At 44.7% G+C, this 24,972-nt stretch overlaps 1 protein-coding gene across 1 annotated transcript in view; it reads right to left on the bottom strand.

The window, feature by feature from the left end:
- LOC137534495 (zinc finger protein 501-like) overlaps positions 1-24,972 on the bottom strand; it is a 29,757-nt gene that overhangs the window by 4,687 nt on the left and 98 nt on the right. The window contains exons 2-6 of the mRNA XM_068256021.1: positions 12,377-12,462; positions 12,121-12,229; positions 5,856-5,951; positions 1,745-1,824; positions 263-335 (exon numbers count right to left, since the gene is read on the bottom strand). Of these exons, the coding sequence (XP_068112122.1) occupies positions 263-335; positions 1,745-1,824; positions 5,856-5,951; positions 12,121-12,229; positions 12,377-12,462 (444 nt within the window). The remainder of the gene's footprint in view (positions 1-262; positions 336-1,744; positions 1,825-5,855; positions 5,952-12,120; positions 12,230-12,376; positions 12,463-24,972) is intronic.

The raw sequence follows: 24,972 nt of genomic DNA, 5'->3' as shown, positions 1-24,972 counted from the left end.
CCCACTGGGCACATACTGTCTCCCCATTATTTCTAATAGGGGCTGATGGGTCCTGAACCCCCCCTACACACACACACACTTTCTCCTCATTACTTAACAGGGAATGACAGCTCCTGACACCCCAAAAGACACACATGATCATTCCATTAATAGTAACAGAGGTGGTTGGCTTTTGATTCCTTCACTAGTCACATGCTGTCTCCCCATTATTTTCTACTCACAGACAAGGGAGGAGGGGTGGAGAAAGAGAGTTGTTCATCACCTGTATTGATCTCTGGATGAATTTCCTCTTCTTCTTCTTTAACAATAACTTTAATATTAAGCAGGTCAGCAGCCTAAAAAGTATAATGTACAATAAACAGGATTTCGCAGACTAGCGAATTCAATATATTAAGTCTATGTTCATATCATGCAGTGCACACTCCCCACAATGCTTAATACAAGTCTTAAAGGATAATGCTACTTTTTATTCCCATAAAGCCTCATTATATAAAAACAGCTACCTTGCTTGTCTGCATTCCCAGCTGCTTGACTTTGGGAGGATGTGGAAGTGCAGGAATTTATAAACTGTCTCAGTGACCAATAATAAATCCGACTTTAGGGCCCTTTTACACTGTGCCAAAACCGCTCCAATCCAGCAGGGCAGAAGCGGATGTGTAAATGGATGCCATGTTAAAGTAAACCAGAGACCACTAAATATAAGGATTTGATACTTACCCAGGGCTTCCTCCAGCCCCATAAGCACGTGTCACTCCCTCGCCAATCTCAGATGGTCTGTCGTTCAGCCGTGATCAGCCCCGGTAACAGGCTCAGTCGCGTCAGTCGTGGCCTTCTGCAGTCACGGCCCACCTGACGGGACTGAGCCTGTTGCCGGGGCTGATCGCAGCTGAACTACAGACCGCAGGAGGACGGCGAGGGACTCACATGTGCTTATGGGGTTGGAGGAAGCCCCGGATAAATATTGATTTTTTATATTTAGTGGTTTCTGGTACACTTTAAGCATAGAATCCGGTTACACTTGTCAATTTCAATAGAACTCAGAGGGCGCAGAACGCACGTTCCCGACCAGTGCGATTTTTTTCGGAGCCCGCATACACTGCAGATGCTCATAGAATCATTGCAGCCTATGGGAGCAGACTGTGTCATTTCTTAATCGACTGTTTTTCCCCTCCGTTTCGGATCTACTCACCTGTCTTCTGTGTCTTTGTTCGCCATTCGAGTCCTTCATGCTGCAGACCACTGCTGGGCTCGGGAACAAGCACCGGTATAGAAGTCCCGACAGAACTATCAATGGTTTGCGAAAAAAGGGCTATCATTGGTTTGCGAAAAAAAACAATGAGAATCCTCTCTAGCACCAGGAAGGATTTTCATTGGTTCACTGAGAGGTGGACCAATGAGAATCCTTCCTATTGCGAAGAAGAATTCCCCTTGACCTAGCCAATGGTAGGCCTATGTTGTCCCCAAGCCCAGCAGTGGTGTCAGCACACCAGAGGACCCAAATGGCGGTGGCAGCATGGGTCACATTCTCTGCCATAAAGCACAGTACAAAGCTAAGAAATATTGAGGTGACTCCAGAAGGGAGAAGAGAGTAGACCAGCCTGCAGACTCTAGCATGGCAAATAAGCTAGGTTTTACAAATGTTATACTATGTAACTACTACTTGTGTGCTATGTTGGGGCTGTGAAGCAGGCAATGCATGATAATTGTTAAGATTCACATAGATAAGGGTCTCATTTCCACCTACCAATTGATTTTCCTCTTCAAGATCCTGGGATTCAAGCGGGCTGGTACATCTCTCTGGTGGCGTGTTATTGCTACAGCCATCTGTAAGAAGCAGTGAGAAATAAACATTTGTACTCCTCTGAATTGATACTGTAAAGTTTATCGAATCAGATGAAAATCATGCCGCAACAAGCATCCCCGATCCATGATTTGACCGATTTTGAGTCGAAATCAGTCAAATCTATTGATTGAGCAAGCTGGAAAATCTTGTTCCGATGTAGCTGATCAAGTGCGCAGCATTAACGATATTGGGAAGACCGACTAACGTAATGTACCCCTGGACACTGTCCCCTGTAAACGTGAATGTCCCTTCCCCCAGTTCCTTTGTATTTTAAATCTCGGTTGAAAACACAGCAACTGGCACTATGACAGCGCTTAAAATAATACATTTCTTGCAATCTTAAGGTGCATACACACATCAGACTATAGTCTTTGGAAACTGAAAGATCACAGACCAATCTTACCACCCTTCATGTAGTATGAGAGCCATACTCTACACAGTCTATTCTATGGAGCTGAACTCCCCATCAGAAAAAAATCTTTGCAAGATGCTGCACACACAGATGCTGTACAGACACAAAAGATCAGTATCTGCAAAAGATCTGTTCCTGCCAAAAATCCATTCCTGCAAAAAGCAATGATAGTCTATGGGATCTGCAGATCATCATACACACATGATTTAACTGACATTCATCTGCAGATCAGACAATCATCTGCAGATCTGAAAATCCATCCTGGTGGATCTGATCTGCAGATGAATGTCAGTTAAATCATGTGTGTATGATGATTTGCAGATCTCATAGACTATCATTGCTTTTTGCAGGAATGGATTTTTGGCAGGAACAGATCTTTTGCAGCTACAGATCTGTTGAGTGTGTGCAGCATGTTTGTGTGCAGCATCTTGCAAAGATTTTTTTCTGATGGGGAGTTCAGCTCCATAGAATAGACTGTGTAGAGTATGGCTCTCATACTACATGAAGGGTGGTAAGATTGATCTGTGATCTTTCATTTTACAAAGACTATAGTCTGATGTGTGTATGTAGCCTTAGAGGTATATTAATTCCAGAGGATAGTCACACATCCAAAACACAGCGTGCTCAGGATCCAAGAGAAATATAGACATCAAGTTCATGCAACAAGCAAGAATATGAAGATCCGGCACTGCATCAATTGTATTTAAAAGAGCTTTATTTCTAATTGCTCTTCCAGTTTGCTAAAAAGTAACTTATGCAATATGATCATATCAGGTGCACATACCCGTTGTGGTTAGAGGTTGTGGGGCATGGTGGTAGGAATAGGCGGGCCGTTCCTACCACCATGCCCCACAACCTCTACTAACCACAACGGGTATGTGCACCTTATATGATCATATTGCATAAGTTACTTTTTAGCAAACTGGAAGAGCAATTAGAAATAAAGCTCTTTTAAATACAATTGATGCAGTGCCGGATCTTCATATTCTTGCTTGTTGAATGTATTTTAAATCTCACCTGTCCAGCTGTTGTGACTCCCGCCCTCCTCCACTGTCTCCCCAAGTACCGCCAGTCACGTGTGTGTATGAGGTCATGCGCTACATGGTATATGCCCAACCACGGAGTGTCGATTGGTGTGATAGTGCCCTCGGGTGAGAGTGGAGGAGACCGGGGGTCACTGCAGCTAGACAGGTGAGATTTATAATGCACGGGCCCCGGGAGGTATTAACATTTGGGGTGGACAGAATTGGCGGTGTCGCAAGGCCGATCCATGAGAGATTTCATGCTGAAGTCGATCGGGCATCAGCCTGTGGTGTGCAACAAACAGATCTCTCTCTGATCAGATCTGATTAGAGAGAGATCTGTCTCTTGGTTAATCTGCCCTTACATCATTAGATGTATGGGCACTTTTATCAGCTGACCCTTTGTTTACCGCTTATCTGATCTGCAAGTGTAAACTCGGTGCTTAAAGAGACTCTGTAACAAAATTTTCAGCCTTATTTCTTCTATCCTATAAGTTCCTATACCTGTTCTAATGTGGTCTGTCTTACTGCAGCCTTTCCTAGTTGCACAGTGGCTGAATTATCTCTGTTATATAATCTAATCTTCTTTCCTCTGACGGCTTTGTCGGGCTCAGGCACTCAGGCAAGAATGTGCTGCTCTGCTTGTTATAGGCAGAAGCTATGAACACCCTCTCCACGCCCCGTGCAGGCTCTGTATGGGTCACAGACTGAGCTCCTCTCAGCCTATCACATGCCATGTCTTTTGTTTGTAAACACTGCCAAAAACTGGCAATTACAAGCCAGGATTGCAGCAGGGAGTGGCAGAAACAGCACAGAGGGGCCCAGGAGAACATAATGAATAGAATGGTATGCTTTTTATTGTAAGAATTTTAGAGTACATATTCTCTTTAAGAGCAGTCAGCTCAGATATTTGAGACTTCCAGTCCCTGTTTAATTAAGATAGCCTAAGAAATGCTCATGTTTCCTTCTTGCGTAGAAACTAAATGCAATTTATAATTGGACGAATGAAATACACTTCCTGTCATTTTGGAATGGCCCAACTTCAAGCTGCACACAACTTGCATAAGACTGGGGCATGCAAGCAGGCCCCTAATAATTCAGTACCTAGAAATTACAGGATACTCCTTTTTTATTTTGATTCTGGCAGTTAATTTGTGGAGTAACATACAGATATAAATACATATAAATAAACTCCCACTGACAGTGTGTTCGGGCCAGTGCAGTTTGGTCCATTTACAAGAGACCCGTCAGCCATTGCCTTGGCAACGTATCAATGCCCAGGAGGAGGCTGGGGGTGTGGGGATCCTGGGAGAGATCTTCCATATGCCTGGAAACTTCTTTTTGCCCGGAACTAAGAGCAGGTTCAACCAGTTAATAATATTAAAGAGGAACTGTAATGAAAATAACATAATGAATACAACTGCTTTTTTTTTTTTTTTACAATATTTTTAACCCAGGAAATCATTTTTCATTTCATCTACAAAATAAGTTTTTAGCACGACTGAAAAAGTAACATAAAAAGTAATATCAATAAGTATTTCCTTGCTTGCTGCCAGCTTAACGAATGATAAGAAATGAATTGACTATTTCAGTGTGCTGAACTAGAAATGTTAAATCATTAACCTTTAATGGCAATAATAATTCAGCTGTCAAAAATGTAATTTACTCCCCCACTTGCCCAAAAAACAGATAGATAGCTGAAACCCCACCCCTTCATCAGTAAAACCGCTGTGGTGGTTATTTTTCAAAGCTTTGCTAGATCAGACCCCAGCTCTGTGGCCACCCCAAGCTCTGTTGCCATGGACACCCCAACTCCTTATCTCCCCAGCTATGTAACATCCCCTAGCTCTGTTGCCCTGGCCTGCCCCCATCTCGGTGGGGGGCGAGGGTTTCAGCTACATTTTTCTCGGGATGAGTAAAATACATTTTTGACAACCAAATTATTATTGCAGTTAAACGTTAATGATTTAACATTTGTCGTTGAGCACATTTTGGGTGCTCTTTAATAAGGTGTGAAAACATCTGTGAGAAAATCAGGAGAAAAGTTAATTATGGTCCCTTGTAATATCTGAAAGATTTGGAGAAATTATTGAGCAGAATTTTAAAGAGTACCCGAGGTGCTGCGGCGCCTAAAATTGGCGACAATGATTGTCCCTTATGCTCAAAATGCCCACTAGGGGCGTTCTTGCAGGCTTTCCCCAGCTGCCATTGGGCAACTGTCTCTCTCTGGCCGCTCCCTCGTGTCCCTGCATGCTGACAGAGATGGTGGCTACCTGATCCGGGGGGCTGGGCGGATCAGGTAGTCGCCATCTCTGCCGCTCCTGTGGTCTGCATCCCGTTACTTTCATTTTCGTGGCCTCTGAGGTCACGATGCTGGAAGGAGAGCTAGCTGCTCTTTCAGCATGCAGGGAGGTGGAAGAGCGGCAGAGGGAGCGGCCATGGAGAGACAGCTGTCCAATGGCAGCTGGTGAAAGCATGCAAGAACACCCCCATTGTTTGTTTGTTTTTAAATTTAAGTCCACACCTCGAGTTCCCTTTGAAATAGTGCTGGACTGTAACCTAATGTGGTTTGACTGACCTGTACAGATCTCTGGTGGAATTTTCTTCTCCTTAAACCCCACAAATTCCTCATCCTCTTCCTCAACTTTTACTGGTATCTTCATAACTTTGGTATCTGTAATGAGAGATGAAGGTGAAGCTAAAACACAAACAGATGATGGGTTTTGGGGGGATTGGGGGTGGAAGGTTATTGATACAATTGAAATTCAGCACAAATACCATATCTGGTGACCGTCTAACACAAGAGAATACTACAGTCACAGAAAAAGAGGCAGCACAGTATCTGACTACATAAAAAGATAACAATCCTTAATTCACAGTCTCTGGACCCTTAAAATGTACCCTGAGGTAAATGGGACACAGAATCATGCTCACTTCTCAATGTCATGCCTCTGTGTACCTTCTGCACCTCTCTCTGTGTCCCCCGCGACCCACTGCCCCCCCCCCCCCAATGGGGAAAGGGTGTCCCTTGCAGGAAAGGAACTCCTGGGAACTCCCCCCCCCCCGACTCTCAGTGCCACCTCATTAGCTCTCCCCCACCCATTCCCTACCTCTTCACTGCCTCTTCCACTACTCTCAGTGCTCTTAGAGGAGGACGCAGCCAATTTTTTTTAAAGGGAACCTGAACAGAATGTAAAATGCCATACTGAACTTACCTGGGGCTTCCTCCAGCCTCTCGTAGTCCATGAGGTTCCTCAGCATCCTCTGGGCTCCCTCTGTTCTTCCGCTGGCAGCTACATTAGCACACGGCTTGGCCGGGAGTCATGCACATGTGCGGTCTGTGCTCGTTCTACACGTGTGGTTCATTCTTTTGAGAACTGCACATAAACAGAACACCCACAGTGACGGGGATGCGAGCGGGACCGTTCATGCGCAGTTGTGCACGACTCCCGGCCAAGTCGCGTGCTAATGGAGCCGCCATTGGGAGAACGGAGGGAGCCCAGATGACGTTGAGGGACCTCATGGACTACGAGGGACTGGAGGAAGCCTCAGGTGAGTTCAGTATGGCATTTTATATTCTGCCCAGAGTCCCTTTAAGAAAAACAAAACTGAAGATTAGTGGTCAAGAGCGGCAGTAAGTTCCTCCTAATCCAACCAGCCCCCCAGATCAGGTAGTATATATATATATATATATATATATATATATATATATATATATATATATATATATATATATATATATATATATAATTTTTTTTACCAACTTGTGTTAGTTTTAAGGACCAAAGACTTTTTCTCTACAAACAAGTTGTGATTACTGTGATTGGTTGACAGTGATCACAAGGTCAAAAGCCAATGAAACTGGCTCCTGACCGGCACATGGAGCTCTTCTGTCAATACAAGCAGGCTGTAGCGACCACAGAGTGGTGTGAATTGTAAGAGCAACGAGACCACGCAGCGTGAGTAGCTGATATCTATACCTTGGCAGGGGTAACAGCACCCAAACAGGGTAAAGGCTTCAATTAAATTGGAAACGGTTAATGAAGAAAAAAAAAAAAGCTTCAGAACAAACCACACAGTGTGCATGATAAAAAAAACATTCAATACAAAAATCATATTAAAAACGATAACATACTTGCTTCGTGCATAGCCCTTATAAGACTTTGCAAATAGATATAGTTATCTGGTACAAGCATGTTTAATTTAACTGTACACAGGAAATATGCCAAATTATAGTAGATATTAAACCATCCATCCAACATGTCTGACAGCAGTGTGTGCTCATTGGCCTTAAACACACTAGATTAAACTTGGCTGAGGTGGCCGCTAAACACCGCCTATGCCGAGAATCCATTGTATGTACATTGGCGCCGACCCTTCCCGATGTGTTCCAGCCTGCCAGATATTAGTCAAACACTGTTGTTTTCCTGCCTCACCACTCTTGCTTTGTTGTGCACTGCTCACCGTCACTCCACACCCCTATGTAGCAACAGAATGGGTCTATACAGCGTTGGGCCCTGAATTGTCACACAGATCATGAATTCCCTGCCAGCTGACCGTGATTGGATGCAGCTTTACACTACTAGTAAAACTTGGATGTAATTCTAGTTTACCAAAGAGGAGTGGTTTTCCTGCAAACTCACAACACATTCCAATCTCAGAGATAAATTTTTAGAGTAGTTTAATAACTTTAGACAATGCTAGAACAGGTGTATAAACCCAGTTCCCTCTTGTAGGCATTTGGGACACCTATTATTCTGGTTCAAATAAATACGAGCTACCTTGCAGGGGGTTTAGTGAAAAGTCTCTTGCAAGTAGGACATCATATAACAGGGGTCGGGAACCTATGGCTCGCGAGCCATATATGGCTCTTTTGAACTCCGCATATGGCTCTCTGGCTCGCTAAAACACGTGTGACGGAGCGGCCAGAGAGACTTTGTTTACTTTTAAATTCAGTGTGCGCCGCCGCCTCCTCCTGCCCCCCGGGCTTCATTTACATATCCACCTCCCGCCTTCCCTCACATGCGTGCTGAGCGCCGCCTCCTCCACCCGCCGCGGCCAGCGTACTGTAGCTCCACCCCCATGGTGACGTGGCATGCAGGGACTGGAGGCCGGAGTGAGTTGTGGCCAGTGATTGTCAGCCGAGCCCGCGCTGTGGAACTCCGGTGAAGCTGACTAGAAGCTGGTGAGTGTTAGCATTATTAAGCCTGCCACCCAGCGCCTCACCTGTTTCCCCCCACCCAGCCACCCACCAAGCGCTATTAGCTGCCTGTCCAGCACCTCACATGTTTCCCCACCCACTCACCAAGCAATATCACCTACCTACCCAGCACCTCACCTGTTTCCCCACCACCACCCACCAAGCAATATCACCTACCCACCCAGCACCTCACCTGTTTCCCCCCACCACCCACCAAGCAATATCACCTACCCACCCAGCACCTCACCTGTTTCCACCCACCCACCCACCAAGCAATATCAGCTGCCTGTCCAGCACCTCACCTGTTTCCCCCACCACCCACCAAGCAATATCGCCTACCCACCCAGCACCTCACCTGTTTCCCCCACCACCACCCACCATGCAATATCACCTACCAACCCAGCACCTCAGCTGTTTCCCCCATCCACCCACCAAGCAATATCAGCTGCCTATCCAGCACCTCACCTGTTTCCCCCATCTACCCACCAAGCAATATCACCTACCCACCCAGCACCTCACCTGTTTCCACCCCACCACCCACCAAGCAAGATCATCTACCCACCCAGCACCTCACCTGTTTCCATCCACCCACCCACCAAGCAATATCAGCTGCCTGTCCAGCACCTCACCTGTTTCCCCCACCACCCACCAAGCAATATCGCCTACCCACCCAGCACCTCACCTGTTTCCCCCCACCCACCAAGCAATATCAGCTGCCTGTCCAGCACCTCACCTGTTTCCCCCACCCACCCTCCAAGCAATATCACCTACCCACCCAGCACTTCACCTGTTTCCCCCCACCCACCCTCCAAGCAATATCACCTACCTACCCAGCACTTCACCTGTTTTCCCCCACCCACTCACCATGCAATATCACCTACCAACCCAGCACCTCAGCTGTTTCCCCCACCCACCCTCCAAGCAATATCACCTACCCACCCAGCACTTCAGCTGTTTCCCCCATCCACCCACCAAGCAATATCACCTACCCACCCAGCACCTCACCTGTTTACCCCCACTACCCACCAAGCAATATCACCTACCCACCCTGCACACTGCCAACCCAGCACCTCACTACCCCCTCCCCCCAGCAAGAAATATTACCTACCCACCCAGCACCTCACCATCCCCCCCCCCCCCCCAACAAGCAATATCACCTGCCCACCCAGCACCTTGACCTACCTCTCCACACCCTAACCTGCCGCTCCCATTATTTTCTGGTGAATGCTGCCCACATTGCGATTATTTTCTGGTCACTGCTGCCCACTTTACGATTATTTTATGGTGAAATGCTCCCCACTTTATGATTATTTTATGGCGAAATGCTGCCCACTTTACGATTATTTTATGGTGAAATGCTCCCCACTTTATGATTATTTTATGGCGAAATGCTGCCCACTTTACGATTATTTTATGGTGAAATGCTGCCCACTTTATGATTAATTTCTGGTAAAGTGCTGCCCACTTTACAATTTCTGGTAAAATGCTGCCCACTTTACGATTAATTTCTGGTGAAACATTGCTGCATTAGGTAAACAATAAGTCTCTGAATTCTTTTTAATAATGTTGTTATGCAGTTGCTAACCGTTAGCAACAGCATAACAACGTTATTAAAAAGAATTCAGACACTTATTGCACTTTAAACTGTTGGTTTTGCATAAAATGCACACATTTCCTTGTATTTAGTTATTGTATGGCTCTCACGGAATTACATTTTAAAATATGTCGTGTTTATGGCTCTCTCAGCCAAAAAGGTTCCCTACCAGGAAGATAAAAGCCTAAATGTATTGACATGATGATGACAGATCCAGCAAGACATCCGATTGTTATTAATGTGTATTTATATAGCACTGACAATATAGTCAGGTCACTAACTGTCCCTCAGAAGAGCTCACAATCTAATCCATACCATAGTCAGTCATTGTTTTATGTTCCTAGTGTAGTCTTGGGGGGAAGCAAATAACTGTATCTGTATGTGAACACAGCTGAACTCTGGTCCCCTACCTCTCATGTCCCTACCTCTCCCTTTAGATTGTAAGCCTTTGGGCAGGGTCCTCCTCCTTTTGTGTCCTACCTGATCTTGCACCTCCATTACTGTGAACTCATGCTAGGCATCTGAGTGAACCTAACTTGCCTAATCTCCATGCTCCCCTCCAGTGACTGACTAAGCATTACCTTGTACTCATACTGTGCTGCATGATCTGATGTTTCTTGTATTCAGGTATTGTCATTTTGCTGTATGTCACCCCTAAATATTGTATGTATCCCTATTTATTGTCCAGCGCTGCATAATATGTTGGCGCTTTATAAATGCAATAAATAAATAAATATGTGGGAGGACACCAGAGTACTCAGGGGAAACCCATGAAAACTGTAACGAACGGTGAAGCACAGAGAGGATCTGATTACCGGTGATCTGCAGTATCACTGGGAATACAGATGTATACCAGATTATAAGTGATCTGCAGTATCACCGATAATCCGATATACCAGCTAACCTCTGTTCACCTGAGTAGAGTGTAGTGTTTGGTGTAACAGTAACACTTAGAGGACTGGCCTCAGTGCAGTGAGGAGTACTGCACGGCTTCCTTCCGAAGGCCTGAACTCTCCAAGGCGGGAGGAGTCAGGCTGACAGTAGAAAGGTTAGTCTGAAAGTAACACTCAGGAGGTAGTGTCACTAACAGGACGGGGAACCGCCTCCAATAGTAAGGTCGGTTCTCGAGGTCGGACAAGCCAGGTTGTAACACACGGACAGATAAAGTACAGAATCAGAAGGCAGAGGCGGAGTCTAGGTACAGGCAGGGTTCGGCAACAGGGTATCAGAAATATCGAGGTACAAGATCAGGAGGCAGAAGCAGAGTCTAAGGACGAGCCGGGGTTCGGCAACAGAGTATCAGAATGGCAAGGTACAAGATCAGAGTTCAGGAGGATAGTCAGGCAGGCAAAGAGTCATAACAGATAATCACAATCAAACTAGTACTTTAAGCTATCAACAGAATCTAGCTAAGTGTAGGATTACAGCTCCAGCTGGTCCCGGCACACTTAAGGATCTGACTACAGGTCTGAGTGCTCCCACGTACAGTATGTGTTTGCAACGCCAGACAAAGAGCAAGTGAACAGCCAGCAGTATATATACACAAGGACCTCTCTAATTGCTGGACCAATGAGAGTAGTGGAAAATGTCAGCTGACCCGCCTGGTCAGCTGACTCCCTTCTGGCTGTTATTTAAGCTCTGCCTCTGTGCGCGCGCGCGTCACTCTGAATCTAGGTGGACTATCAGTCCCAGCCACACCAGTACTGTTTTGCAATGTATCCAGTGAACTGAGTGTGGGAGCCGCCTCTAATGCGGATTCCGCCGTTACCAATGCGGATTCCACCGTTACCAATGCGGATTCCGCCGCTCTGCCTATGCGGCATGTGGCGTTTTTTCCGCGTTGTGACGCCCTGCTCGACGCGGAAACAGTCGCCTCACCTTGAGAGGCAGCGGCTTTTCCGCGTTTCATCACAAAAACATGGGAAGAATATACAAACCCAATGCAGATAGTGTCCAGGGCCAGATTGGAAGCAGGGGCCCAAGTCCTGCAAGGTGTGAGTGCAATCCTCTATGCCGCCCATTCTTCCAAAGTTAGAGAATATTCCTCACCTGTGCTGATATCTGGAGAAATAATGCCCTCCTCATACAGCTCATCTTCTTCCATGTATGATTCCTCTTCATTTACATCTTCCACTTTGACAATATTCAAGCTGTCACCCTAGACAAGACACAAACCACTTATCTGACTGGTGAACTTAGAAATAAAAAGAACATATCTATTTATGAGATCAATGAAACAAAATGTAATTACCCCGGATGCCCTTTCCCTCATGGAGGTAGTTTTATGCAATGCTTTTTCCCATACCTGATAATCTTCTGGATTTGAGTTATCTTCTTGGAAATAAAGAGGACCTGTACATCTCTCTGGTGGATTTCTGTTACTGGATCCATCTGTAAGAAACACACACATTGACTGAAAACCTTTTCTTTGTGCGTCTTCATTTATCTAGGTAGACCCTCCATACTGTTCTCTCCTTCACGTGAAATAAAAAGTCTTCTTGCCCGTCCCCAAGGAGCGGAGTGTTACTAGTCCACTACCTATGAGGAAAATATAGTATCATGAACTTTATATTTTGATTTTGGAAGTAGAAGCACCTTTCACAATTTCTATGTCTTTATATGTAATGATGTATGCATCTACATGGACCTTGTGTATTTTTTAAAGGATAGTTGACCTGAGGCAAAGCTACATAAGGTAAGCACAGAGGTATGTTCATACTGGAGCCATATACTTCTGTGCATTGTCTATTCCTCTCCTCATTCCCCCTGGTTCACATAATCACTCCTTGAAAAATCTGACTTTTGGCCTAAGTCAATTTTTTTTCAGACAGGAAGAGGCAGGCTTGCTGCAATGTTCCCTCCTATCACTCTCCGATTTCCTTCCTCCTTGGTTCACACTAAGGGCATTTTTGCCATTTTTTCAAGCGCAGGTGATTTTCGCCATAAAAGCGCTTGTGCAATAATTCCCTATGAGAGAGTTCACATCTGAGAGGTTGGTTTCCGCTCAGCAAAGCAGTGCCTGTACCATTTTTGGGGTGATTTTGCCTCAATGGAAGGTATAGGAAAAATGCAAAACGCTCACGATTTGTGCAGCGATTGCGTTCGCGTTTTTAACCTCCTTAGCCGTATGCCCGACACTGTGTCGGGCATACCGCTTGCTGGCTCCAGGAGTCCCCCATGCGTAATAAATGTGATCCTATGTAAAACCTTTAGCTAGCACTAGGATTGCTAGTACAAGTGTTCGGCACCCCCAGAGCCCCTGCGATCCCCCCGTTTATACATTACCCAGCCTGGATACAGCGATCGCGCAGCCTCCCTGCACAGCTTCGGTTTCTCTATGGGAAGGATCGGGTTTGCGCATGATATCATGACGTCGGCGACGTCATGTGCGATCCTCCCCATAGTGAAGACCGGAGCTGTGCGGGGAGGCTGCGCCGATTGCTGGATCCAGGCTGGGTAATGTATAAACGCGGATCGGCGGGGATCGGGGGGTGCCAGACACTTGTACTAGCTAGCCTAGTGCTAGCTAAAGGTTTTACAGGCATGGAATCAAATTAATTATACTGGGGGCACAAACTGGCAAAAGCTCCTGAGCGGCATGACGTTTAGGAGGTTAAGAATAAATACATTGTATTCATTATTTTCCGGGTCAAAGAGTTCACTTCCTGACTTGTGTCAGGGAGTGACTTACAAAATCGCTCTGAAAATGCGCTTAGAAATGCATTTTTACAAAAACACAGCGCGCAGTGGAGTGCCGGGAGGCACAAAAAAAACCTGCACAAAAACGCAAAATGCTTCCGTTTGCGTTTTTATATGTGAACGAGGCCTAACCAGGATTGAACTTCATTCCAATCAGTAGCCGATACCCCCTTTCCTATGAGACAGTTTCCTGCCTGTAAACCTTGTTGCATTGTGGGTAATAATGTCTGTTTCCAACTGCCAAGCAAGCAGCATAGAACTCTCAGCAAATGAACATTCCACAGAGATCACCTGACAAGACTAGAGATGTCGCCACCTGTGATACATTTCAGAATGTAAATCAGGGAGAGGAAAGCTTTTCCAATGGGCAAACAATGACTACATAATTTATAACTGATTACTGCAAAGTATAAGCAATTGTATTCATTATGTTATTTTCATTACAGTTCCTTTTTTAAATAATTCTGTAATGAAATAAAAGAGCCCCTGAGAGGTACAGTAATTACCTCAGAAGGAGGAAGCCTCTTGATCCTACTAAGGCCTCCACTGTCCTCTTCAGCCTTGTGCATCCAGCGCTGGCAGCTCCCGGAAATCCCCTGACAAGCTTGTCGGCTGCGCCTGCACAGTAGAGCGGACCACCCCATCGGGCTCGGCTATTTCTGCCTGAGCCCGAGGAAGCTTGTACTGCGCCTACGCAGGAGCGCAGATTGTACATATTGCTGTGTGTGACATTAGGGGGCTGCCAGCGTTGGATCCCGGAGCGTGAAGAGGACGGGGGAAGCCTCAATAGGATCCAGAGGCTTCTCCTCCCGAAGGTAAGTACTCCCAGGGACTCTTTTTCTCCCCACTAGTTTATTTTAAGGGACGAGAATATGGCTGGGAAGAGCTAGGAATGGGAGGGTGATGTAAGGGAACAGCTAGCCTGCCTTATCCTATCTGAAAATCTGGCCAAAGAGAGTGACTGTGGGGTCAGAGGGAATGAAGAGTGGAATGGACAACGCACAGAGATATGTGAATCCAGCATGAACATACTGTACTTCTGTACTAACCTTACGTAGCTTTGCCTCGGGTCAGGTGTGCTTTAAACTCTCCTCTTACTTCGGGGTGTGAGGGGTAATGGATTCTCCATCACGTCCTTGTTCAGATCTTCATGTCCTTCTAAATAATGGCATGCCTGTTTATTCACCACATTGTGGCTGCCTGCATATCATATATGCTTTGGAGGATGTTTTTAATGCTTTGTACGCCCTTTCTGATGTCCTTGCATATCGCACACTGACGTGTTGCAGAAATCAGCAACACAACGCAAAAGTGTACTCAGGCCCTAAGCCATTAGACTTTATTCCAGTGCTGAAGTACTGATAACACTTTGAATCCAGGCTCAAGCCAGTATGTAAAACAGTAAGGAATCTTTAGGCAAGGATCCCTAATGATCCTGGTTGCCCATAGAGCGCACCCTAAGGGCCCGTTTCCACTAGGAGGCGGCACCTCCTGGAATTCCAGAATCTGTGCCATGCACGGCTATGGGATTCGCTGCCACCCTGAGGCAGGGAACACACTTGCAGGGCCGTTTTTCCCTGCGTTTCCCAGGTTTCCATCGGGTCTTGCGTTCGCGTCTAACGCGTGAGTTTTTCCGCATGCGTTTCCGCATTTATGCGTTTGCATGGCATGTACTGCCATGCAACATGCAGGAAATAGCAGAAAACTGTGCGTTTAGAAAACGCGAAAAAAAAATGCAAACCTGCACAAACGGACGCAGCGCACGCATTTCCAGCACAAGGCTATAGACTTCAATAGCCTTTACAATTGTGCGCTTTTTGCCATTACGGCAAAACCACATGTAGTGTGTTCCCTGACCCTGCCTCATAGAAAAATGCTGCAATGTCGGCGAATCGTTATGGCAAGCGATTCGGCGGGCGGCAGCATTATTCCCTATGGCAGAGTTTCACCCACACGATTTGCCTGTGGGGAAACTGCTGATTCAACCCAATTTCCGCAATAGTGAAAACGGGCCCTAAGTGGCTGCAGCCCTTAAAGAGAACCTGTACTGAGTAAAAATATTTAAAATAAACACACAAGGTAACTTCAAATGAACATTACATAGTTACCATACCATCAGTTCCTCTCAGAAGCTCACCATTTTCTTCTGACAATAATCCCTTCCAGTTCTGACAATATTTTGTCAGATCTGAATTATATCAGTTGCTGTCAGTAAAATATCAGTTGCTGTCAGTTATAGCTGAGAGGAAAACTGATGTACCAGGTAATGTCCATGTTTCCCTATGGCTCAAGTGGGCGATGTTACAGTTTAACTGTGTGCTGACCAGAAAGCGGTTATGGGTAATAGTCATTTTCAAAATGGAGGACGGAAAATTCCCTTGATCACAGTGAACAAACAGGATGCGGGACAGGAGAAAGACACTGAGGAGTAGACTACATGGAAGGTAAGTATGACTTGTGTATGCTTATTTTGACTTTTAATTTTCAGTTCAGGTTTTCTTTAACTCCAACCAAGAATTGAACTTTATCCCAATCAGTAGCTGATACCCCTTTACATGAGAAATCCATTCCTTTTCACAAACAGACCATCAGGGGGCGCTGTATGACTGATATTGTGGTGAAACCCCTTCCACAAGAAGCTCTTGAGTACTTACTCCTGGCAGTTTCCTGCCTGGGAACCTTGCTGCATTGTGGGAAATTGCTGTTTACAGCTGTTTCCAACTGCCAAAAAACCATGCAGCAGCTACATCACCTGCCAACATTAAAAATGTCACCATGTAATAAATGTCAGAATGTAAATCAGGGATTTAAAAGATTTTACAATGGGCAAACACTGACTAAATCATTTATACATAATTATTGTAAAAATGAAGCACTTTTTTATTACATTATTTTCACTGGAGTTCCTCTTTAAGTCCACCAGGAGAAAAAGTGTGATATAAATGTTCTGTGTCTTATCTTCATAGGGATGATAACGTGTGTACAGAAAATTGCTATGTAATGTGTTCTTTATCTCGAAAAAAGTGTGTTTGGAAAATGTGATCTGTTACAAGGCAGAGATGTGAACATGCCCATATAATTATATAGGCAGTGTGTTTATATACAGCAACGCAGAGCAACAACACACGTTGCAGAACCATCCATAGTATGAATGCAGCCTTAGTTACCGGATAGGAAGCAAAGGTGATAAGTTATATACTTACTCTCCCACCTTTGAAATCTTTAAATGCTCCCTCAAAACCGACCTTTTCCGACAAGCATATTCGCTAGCTTAGGCCATGCACCCACTAAATAACCTAATTACGCACTGCCTGTACATATACTGTATACTTCCCCCACCTCTTGTTTCCACCCCATTCCTTTAGATTGTAAGCTCGCAAGGGCAGGGCTCTCACCCTTTTGTGTCATGGACTGTTATTAATTTAATTGCTTGCACTCTGTTAGACATTTATACATTTTAGTCATCATGTTAAAATTGTAATCAGCAGTGCTGTATCTTGTATCAGTGTTCATATTTGATGTATATCAGTCTGTATCATTATGTATCCCTTGTTTGTTTTCTTGCATTGTACATTGCCACGGAATATGTTGGCGCTTTATAAATAAATAATAATAATAAATAATACTTACCCAAGTAGTGGGAAGCCTCTGGATGCTCCCCATATTGTCCTCAACCCCACCCCTGCTGCTCAGGACCCTCTTCTTGTTTGGGGCCCCACTCCTGTCTACGTACCAGCACAGCCGTACCGCGCATGCACAAGGTCAGTCTGTGTCTGCACAGTAGCATGAAGCCGATCGTGCATGGAGGAAAAAGACATGCATGGACGGCTTCATGCTACAACACAGGCGCAGACCATATCTATGCATGCGCAATACATTGCACTCGTACACGGACGGGAGGGTGGCTATGAGAGCCTATCTGACAAGCCCCTGTCACTCGAGGGTCGAGGATAATGAGAGAAACTTCTTGACTATCCATAAGCTTCCCTCTACTAAAGGTAAGTATTTATTTTTTCTTCCATATCCTGCATCAGGTTCACTTTAAAGGATAAGTGTACTTATAAATATTTCAAATCCACTCCAATTATCTTCTTGATCAATAACATAGATATAATCCATCCAAGACATCTCACATCACAATGACAGCATACAGTTTACAATTGCCTCACTATGAATGCAGTCTGTACAAAAGTTAAAGTGAAATTCAATTTGCTATAAATATGTATTGTACTTACGCAATATTTTTTATAATTTGTTTTTATATATAAAAAAGACCTCTCTGCTTCAGTTGGCACTGATTATAAGCAGAAGTTGCACTTTTGCACTTCTTTTCTGGTCTGGAATCTGTACTCTGCAGAACCCTACACTACACACAGCCCAGCTGACCTTTTCCTGCACGAGAATTGAAGTGCACAGAGCAAGAACAATTGTTCCTTATTTTACACACCTGCACTAAATGAGTGACAAATCTGGCAATAACAGTAAGGCCTCTTTTCCACGGAAAGTTGAACTGTGTGCTCAGTGAGCAGGTGACAGGCAACACTGAGCAGATACCAGGCAGCAACAAGCAGTTACCAGGCAGCAGTGAGCAGTTACCAGGCAGTAGTGAGCAGTTACCAGGCAGCATTGAGCAGTTACCAGGCAGCAGAAAGCAGTTGTGAGAGTTTGAGAGGCATTTCATTGCCTATTAACTGTCTGTGGAAAAGAGGCCTTAAAAAGAACCTGAACTGAGTAAAATTATTTAAAATAAACACATGATGTAGCTGCAAATGAATATTACATACTTACTTCACTGTCAGTTCCTCTCAGAAGCTTACCATTTTCTTCTTACAGTAATCTCTTCCAGTTCTGACAATATTTAGTCGGAACTGAAATATAACAGTTGCTGTCAGTTATATACAGTATCAGCAGCTGTCAGTTACAACTGAATGTGCAAGGTAATGTCCATGTTTCCCTATGGCTCAAGTGGGCGATGTTACAGTTAACAGTGTGCTGACCAGGAAGCTGTTATGGGGTAATGGCCATTTTCAAAATGGAGGACAGAGAATTCCATTGATCACAGAGGACAAACAGGACGCAGTACAGGAGAAAGAGATTGATAAGTAGACTACACAGGAGTTAAAGGAGTACTATCGATTGAAACGACTTTTTTTTTAATACTCTATATTAGTGTACACATTACCACTAGTGCTAAGGGCACTTTATTTATTCACCCAGGTCTCTCTCTCACTATCCCTGCTTAAAAATTCATTTCTCACACAGCTCATAGTAGTTTGGGTCACCCTGAGCTGCTTGGTTACTCTGTCACACAGCTCACAAATATATTTCACTGTGTCACTCACAGCATGCAGGAGAGCTGAGGAGAAATAGGCTGATCTGAGGTGGTATCAGGTAACTAAATGAGCTGTAATATTGCTGGAATATAACTAGCTATACCAGGAGTCTGTGTTTACACTCAGACTGGCTGCCTGCTTGAGGCGATTCACTCCAGGCTGCATCCACTTTACAAGCTGCTGAGAGGGGCAGACCACTGTCTACAATTAGCATTATTAGTATCTTTATCAGTAAAGAGAAGCAAAGATAATAAACACACATTGCTAGAATCTTTAACCCCTTACCACCATATCAACAAGATTCTTTCAGCAAGGTGATAATTAAACTATAAACTGAGGAGTTGATAGCATCTCCCCTTTGCAGAGACATGGTCTAGCCCTCTGTGAGCTCAGTATTAGATACATTTGTATCCAACACTGACGCCAAAACTGACGGAGGATTTTACAGCTGAGAGGAACAGCTGTGTGAGGAATCAAATTGCTCCTAGTACTTGCCCTAATGTGTGCTACAACATACAGCATTTAAAATTAAATGCATACATCGATAGTATTCCTTTAAGCAGAGCTGGGACAAGGTCCTCTAGCTCCCAAGGCTGAGACACCAAAGTGCGCCCCTCCATCCTTCCCACCCCAGCCATCACACACTGATTGCTATTAGACTAAGAGGTGGCCCAGGTCCCCCAACACCTAAATCTCTAGTTATCTGGCTTGCAGTCACTTTCATGTATCCCCTTTTCTAATTTCCCTCTGCTTTAAACAAAATAGGGGAATGATAGCTGAGCGAATTGTGTGCCCCCCTCCTGCACTGCGTCCTGAGGCTGGAGCCTCTCTCACCTCAGCCCTGGAGGTAAGTATGACATGTTTATGTTTATTTTGACTTTTAATTTTCAGTTCAGGTTCTCTTTAAAGAGACACTGCAGCGAGAATAATTCTCGCTTCAGAGCTCATAGTTAGCAGGGGCACGTGTGCCCCTGCTAAAACGCCGCTATCCCGCGGCTAAACGGGGGTCCCTTCACCCCCCCTCCCCCCCGCAAAATCAACGACCAAATTGGTCGTAGATTTTGCTGCTGCTGGAGGCAGGGCTAACGGCTGCAGCCCTGCCTCTCAGCACGTCTGTCAGACGCGCATCGCCGCCTCTCCCCCGCCCTTCTCAGTGAAGGAAGACTGAGAGGGGCGGGGGAGAGGCGGAGGTACGCGTCTGATAGATGCGCATGAGGCAGGGCTGCGGCGGTTAGCCCTGCCCCAATGCGGAAGCGCTCCCCCGCTGCACGGAGGGGGATTTGGGGGTGAAGGGACCCCCGTTAAGCCGCGGGATAGCGTCGTTTTAGCAGGGGCACACATGCCCCTGCTATCTATGAGGTCTGAAGCGAGAGTTATTCTCGCTTCAGACTCTCTTTAAGGTGCCCATTAACAGTACAGGTCCTTCTCAAAAAAATTAGCATATTGTGATAAAGTTCATTATTTTCTGTAATGTACTGATAAACATTAGACTTTCATATATTTTAGATTTATTACACACAACTGAAGTAGTTCAAGCCTTTTATTGTTTTAATATTGATTATTTTGGCATACAGCTCATGAAAACCCAAAATTCCTATCTCAAAAAATTAGCATATCATGAAAAGGTTCTCTAAACGAGCTATTAACCTAATCATCTGAATCAACTAATTAACTCTAAACACCTGCAAAAGATTCCTGAGGCTTTTAAAAACTCCCAGCCTGGTTCATTACTCAAAACCGCAATCATGGGTAAGACTGCCGACCTGACTGCTGTCCAGAAGGCCATCATTGACACCCTCAAGCAAGAGGGTAAGACACAGAAAGAAATTTCTGAACGAATAGACTGTTCCCAGAGTGCTGTTTTGAGGCACCTCAGTGGGAAGTCTGTGGGAAGGAAAAAGTGTGGCAGAAAATGCTGCACAATGAGAAGAGGTGACCGGACCCTGAGGAAGATTGTGGAGAAGGACCGATTCCAGACCTTGGGGGACCTGCGGAAGCAGTGGACTGAGTCTGGAGTAGAAACACCCAGAGCCACCGTGTACAGGCGTGTGCAGGAAATGGGCTACAGGTGCCGCATTCCACAGGTCAAGCCACTTTTCAACCATAAACAGCGGCAGAAGCGCCTGACCTGGGCTACAGAGAAGCAGCACTGGATTGTTGCTCAGTGGTCCAAAGTACTTTTTTTTCGGATGAAAGCAACTTTTGCATGTCATTCGGAAATCAAGGTGCCAGAGTCTGGAGGAAGACTGGGGAGAGGGAAATGCCAAAATGCCTGAAGTCTAGTGTCAAGTACCCACAGTCAGTGATGGTCTGGGGTGCCATGTCAGCTGCTGGTGTTGGTCCACAGTGTTTTATCAAGGGCAGGGTCAATGCAGCTAGCTATCAGGAGATTTTGGAGCACTTCATGCTTCCATCTGCTGAAAAGCTTTATGGAGATGAAGATTTCATTTTTCAGCACGACCTGGCACCTGCTCACAGTGCCAAAACCACTGGTAAATGGTTTACTGACCATGGTATTACTGTGCTCAATTGGCCTGCCAACTCTCCTGACCTGAACCCCATAGAGAATCTGTGGGATATTGTGAAGAGAAAGTTGAGAGACGCAAGACCCAACACTCTGGATGAGCTTAAGGCCGCTATCGAAGCATCCTGGGCCTCCATAACACCTGAGCAGTGCCACAGGCTGATTGCCTCCATGCCACACCGCATTGAAGCAGTCATTTCTGCAAAAGGATTCCCAACCAAGTATTGAGTGCATAACTGAACATAATTATTTAAGGGCTGGTGCACACCGAGCGGCTTTTTCAGCGTTTCTGCAGCCGCTTGCGGCTGCGGATCCGCTTGGTCAATGTATCTCAATGGGGTGGTGCACACCAGAGCGGGAGGCGTTTTGCAGAAACGAAAAATGCCGGGGTGAGGCATTTTTTGGATTTCGGATGCGTTTCTGCCTCAATGTTAAGTATAGGAAAAACGCAAACCGCTCTGAAAAACACCTGTTCAGATCGGTTTTGCCGGCGTTTTTGTTACAGAAGCTGTTCAGTAACAGCTTTACTGTAACAATATATGAAATGTACTATACTGAAATCCGCTGCAGCAATCCGCAAAACGCTAGCAAAACGCCATAGAAAAATAAGAAAAAGCGTTTCAAAATCTGCTAGCATTTTGCGGATCTGCTAGCGGTTTTTGGTGTGCACCAGGCCTGAAGGTTGACTTTTTTGTTTTAAAAACACTTTTCTTTTATTGTTCGGATGAAATATGCTAATTTTTTGAGATAGGAATTTTGGGTTTTCATGAGCTGTATGCCAAAATCCTCAATATTTAAACAATAAAAGGCTTGAACTACTTCAGTTGTGTGTAATAAATCTAAAATATATGAAAGTCTAATGTTTATCAGTACATTACAGAAAATAATGAACTTTATCACAATATGCTAATTTTTTGAGACGGACCTGTACAGCTTTTAGTGACTGTTGGTGATGATTCAGATCATACTGCATGAAAACAGAAGCTGATAGGCCAAATCAATCTTCAACTTTGTCAATCATTTTCTTTAAAGGTGCCCATTAACGACACAATCCTATGGACAAGTGATTGTCCAATTCAATCTTTATGTTTGATCAGTCATGCCCACTAAAAAATGCTATCCACTTCAATCAAATTAATGGGATTGATCCAAAAAATTGACCGATTCCATAATCTGATCGAATTGGTTAGATATTTTTGTCTGTTAGTGGGCATGACCGATCGTTTCCGAACGATAATGATCAATTGTTCGCTGGATTGTATAGTTATATTTTTTTTTTTTTTTTTTTTTTTAGAATGAATTTCCCCATAAGGGAGGTTCTCAACTGTGTGTGCCAATGGGAGAATAGGAGTTGGGAGGAGAATCATTACTTACCTACAGGTGCTGCTCCTCTGGCCCCTCGGACGTGCCGCAGTGGCCGGAGTTTGCATGTTTTTCTGACAGTGTTGTGCGTGGATCCTGATGCATGCCGGGAGATGTAGTCCGTGTCTGTGGGTACAGCTGTGTACTCAGTCATGAACTACATCCCAGAATGCATTGAGCTGCGAACGTTCACAACACTGCTGGGGACATGCAAATTGGTGTCTCTGCAGTGAGTTTGAGGAGAAAATGGTGCATCCCAAGTGAACGGGGGCACCTTTAACAACAAAAGTTACAGATTTCTTTTCATAGATATGTTCAGTAGTGGTATATATATATATATATATATATACATATATATATATATATATATATATATATATAATCGCAAGTTAGATTCTTTAGTAGCATGGAGCGACTAAATACAATCTTTTCTTCCAATCCAAATAATCTTATTGAAAATATGGTTGTTCGCTATGAATTGTACCATTAATGGACACCTTTAGGAGCACTAACTGACGGTGACCTTTCCTTACATGTCCCCAGAAATATTTTTCTGTTTGCACTTTTCAACTCTATAATTTCAGAGGAAGAAGATGCGTGAACTTAATTGCATATTGTAGTTTCTGTAGTTTAGTATGCATGCTTTATGTAGCATACAATGCACATGTTATGGTCCTGTAATATGCAGCTAGGGTTGCCAGGTCGGCTGATGGAGAAAACCGGACAGGGGGTGGAGTTAGGGGCGGAGTCAGAAGCGCACTTTTATGTAGAGTGGGGCTAAGCAATGGGCTTTTTAAAAAAATGTTTTTTACAGTATTTATATCGCACTGACATCTTCTGCAGCACATTACAGAGTACATAGCCATGTCACTAACTGTCCTCACCAGTACATGCACATAAGAGACCACTTTTCACCAGTAAATGCACATAATAAGAGACCGCTTTTCACCAGTAAATGCACATAATAAGAGACAGAGCAGAAAACTATTACAAAACTGGAAAACTATGCAAATAATGCAATGCATTTATGGCGTTTTTGCACAGTGAAGTGGTCGATTTCTTGCGGGAAGTTTTAAAATTTATTTATTTTTTCCCACCAAAAATTTTTATTGAGAACAATAAAGTGGACATACATAGGCATAAAGTTAAAATATAAATCTGCGCATACATGTATGTACACATTTTGAGCAAATATAACAAATATAACAGTATAACAGTATAAATTGCGTTGTACAATAGTATGAATTCAAGTGTAAAGTATAGTAAGCAGCGGGCTCAGGTGAGATTGAAAGTCACGCCTGGACTATACGGAGGGGAGATAGAGCGGAGCCAATGCACACAAAGAGCGGAAATACAACCAGAGAATTATGGGTCACTCACTCACCATATCTCCAGACTCCTGACCTTACCTTGCTTCCTTCGCAGATGCAGAATCGCATTGCAAATGACGTGAGTGACGCACGTCATGCGTGCGTTGGCAACGCAGCGTTGGCGTTGCCGTAGCAACGTCGGGAAGCGCGGGCTCGGGGGCGGTACTTAAGCTGGCGTAACTTACGCCGTGTAAGCTGGCTGGCTGTGCCTTTGACTGACAGCCAGGCAGCGAATCAGCGGTCGCGCAGCGCTGGCGGACGGGTGGCGGCAAGTGGCAAAAGGCATAAAACCGGACATCTTAATTGTCCGGTTTAACATGCCTTTTTGGACAGGACACAGCGGCCAAAAACCGGTACCGGACTGTCCGGTCTAAAACCGGACACCTGGCAACCCTATACGCAGCCAGCCATATTGCAGAACCGTTGTTCTGGTTACAGATTAGCAAAGGAGATGGAGTGCTAGATGGGTTTATATAGGTGACACCACAGATTGCACCAACACTCCCAGTAGTGTATAATTATAGTCTGTATATGTCCACCATGCATCAACTAGAAATCCTGCAAAACACAGCAGTCATCTGTTAGTAATAATATATATGCAGTATCTCTGCAG

The sequence above is a fragment of the Hyperolius riggenbachi genome, chromosome 10 (genome assembly GCF_040937935.1).
Source record: "Hyperolius riggenbachi isolate aHypRig1 chromosome 10, aHypRig1.pri, whole genome shotgun sequence".
Lineage (NCBI taxonomy): Eukaryota > Metazoa > Chordata > Amphibia > Anura > Hyperoliidae > Hyperolius > Hyperolius riggenbachi.
The sequence above is the reverse complement of the archived record's forward strand: the minus strand, read 5'-3'. Positions and strand labels throughout refer to the sequence as shown.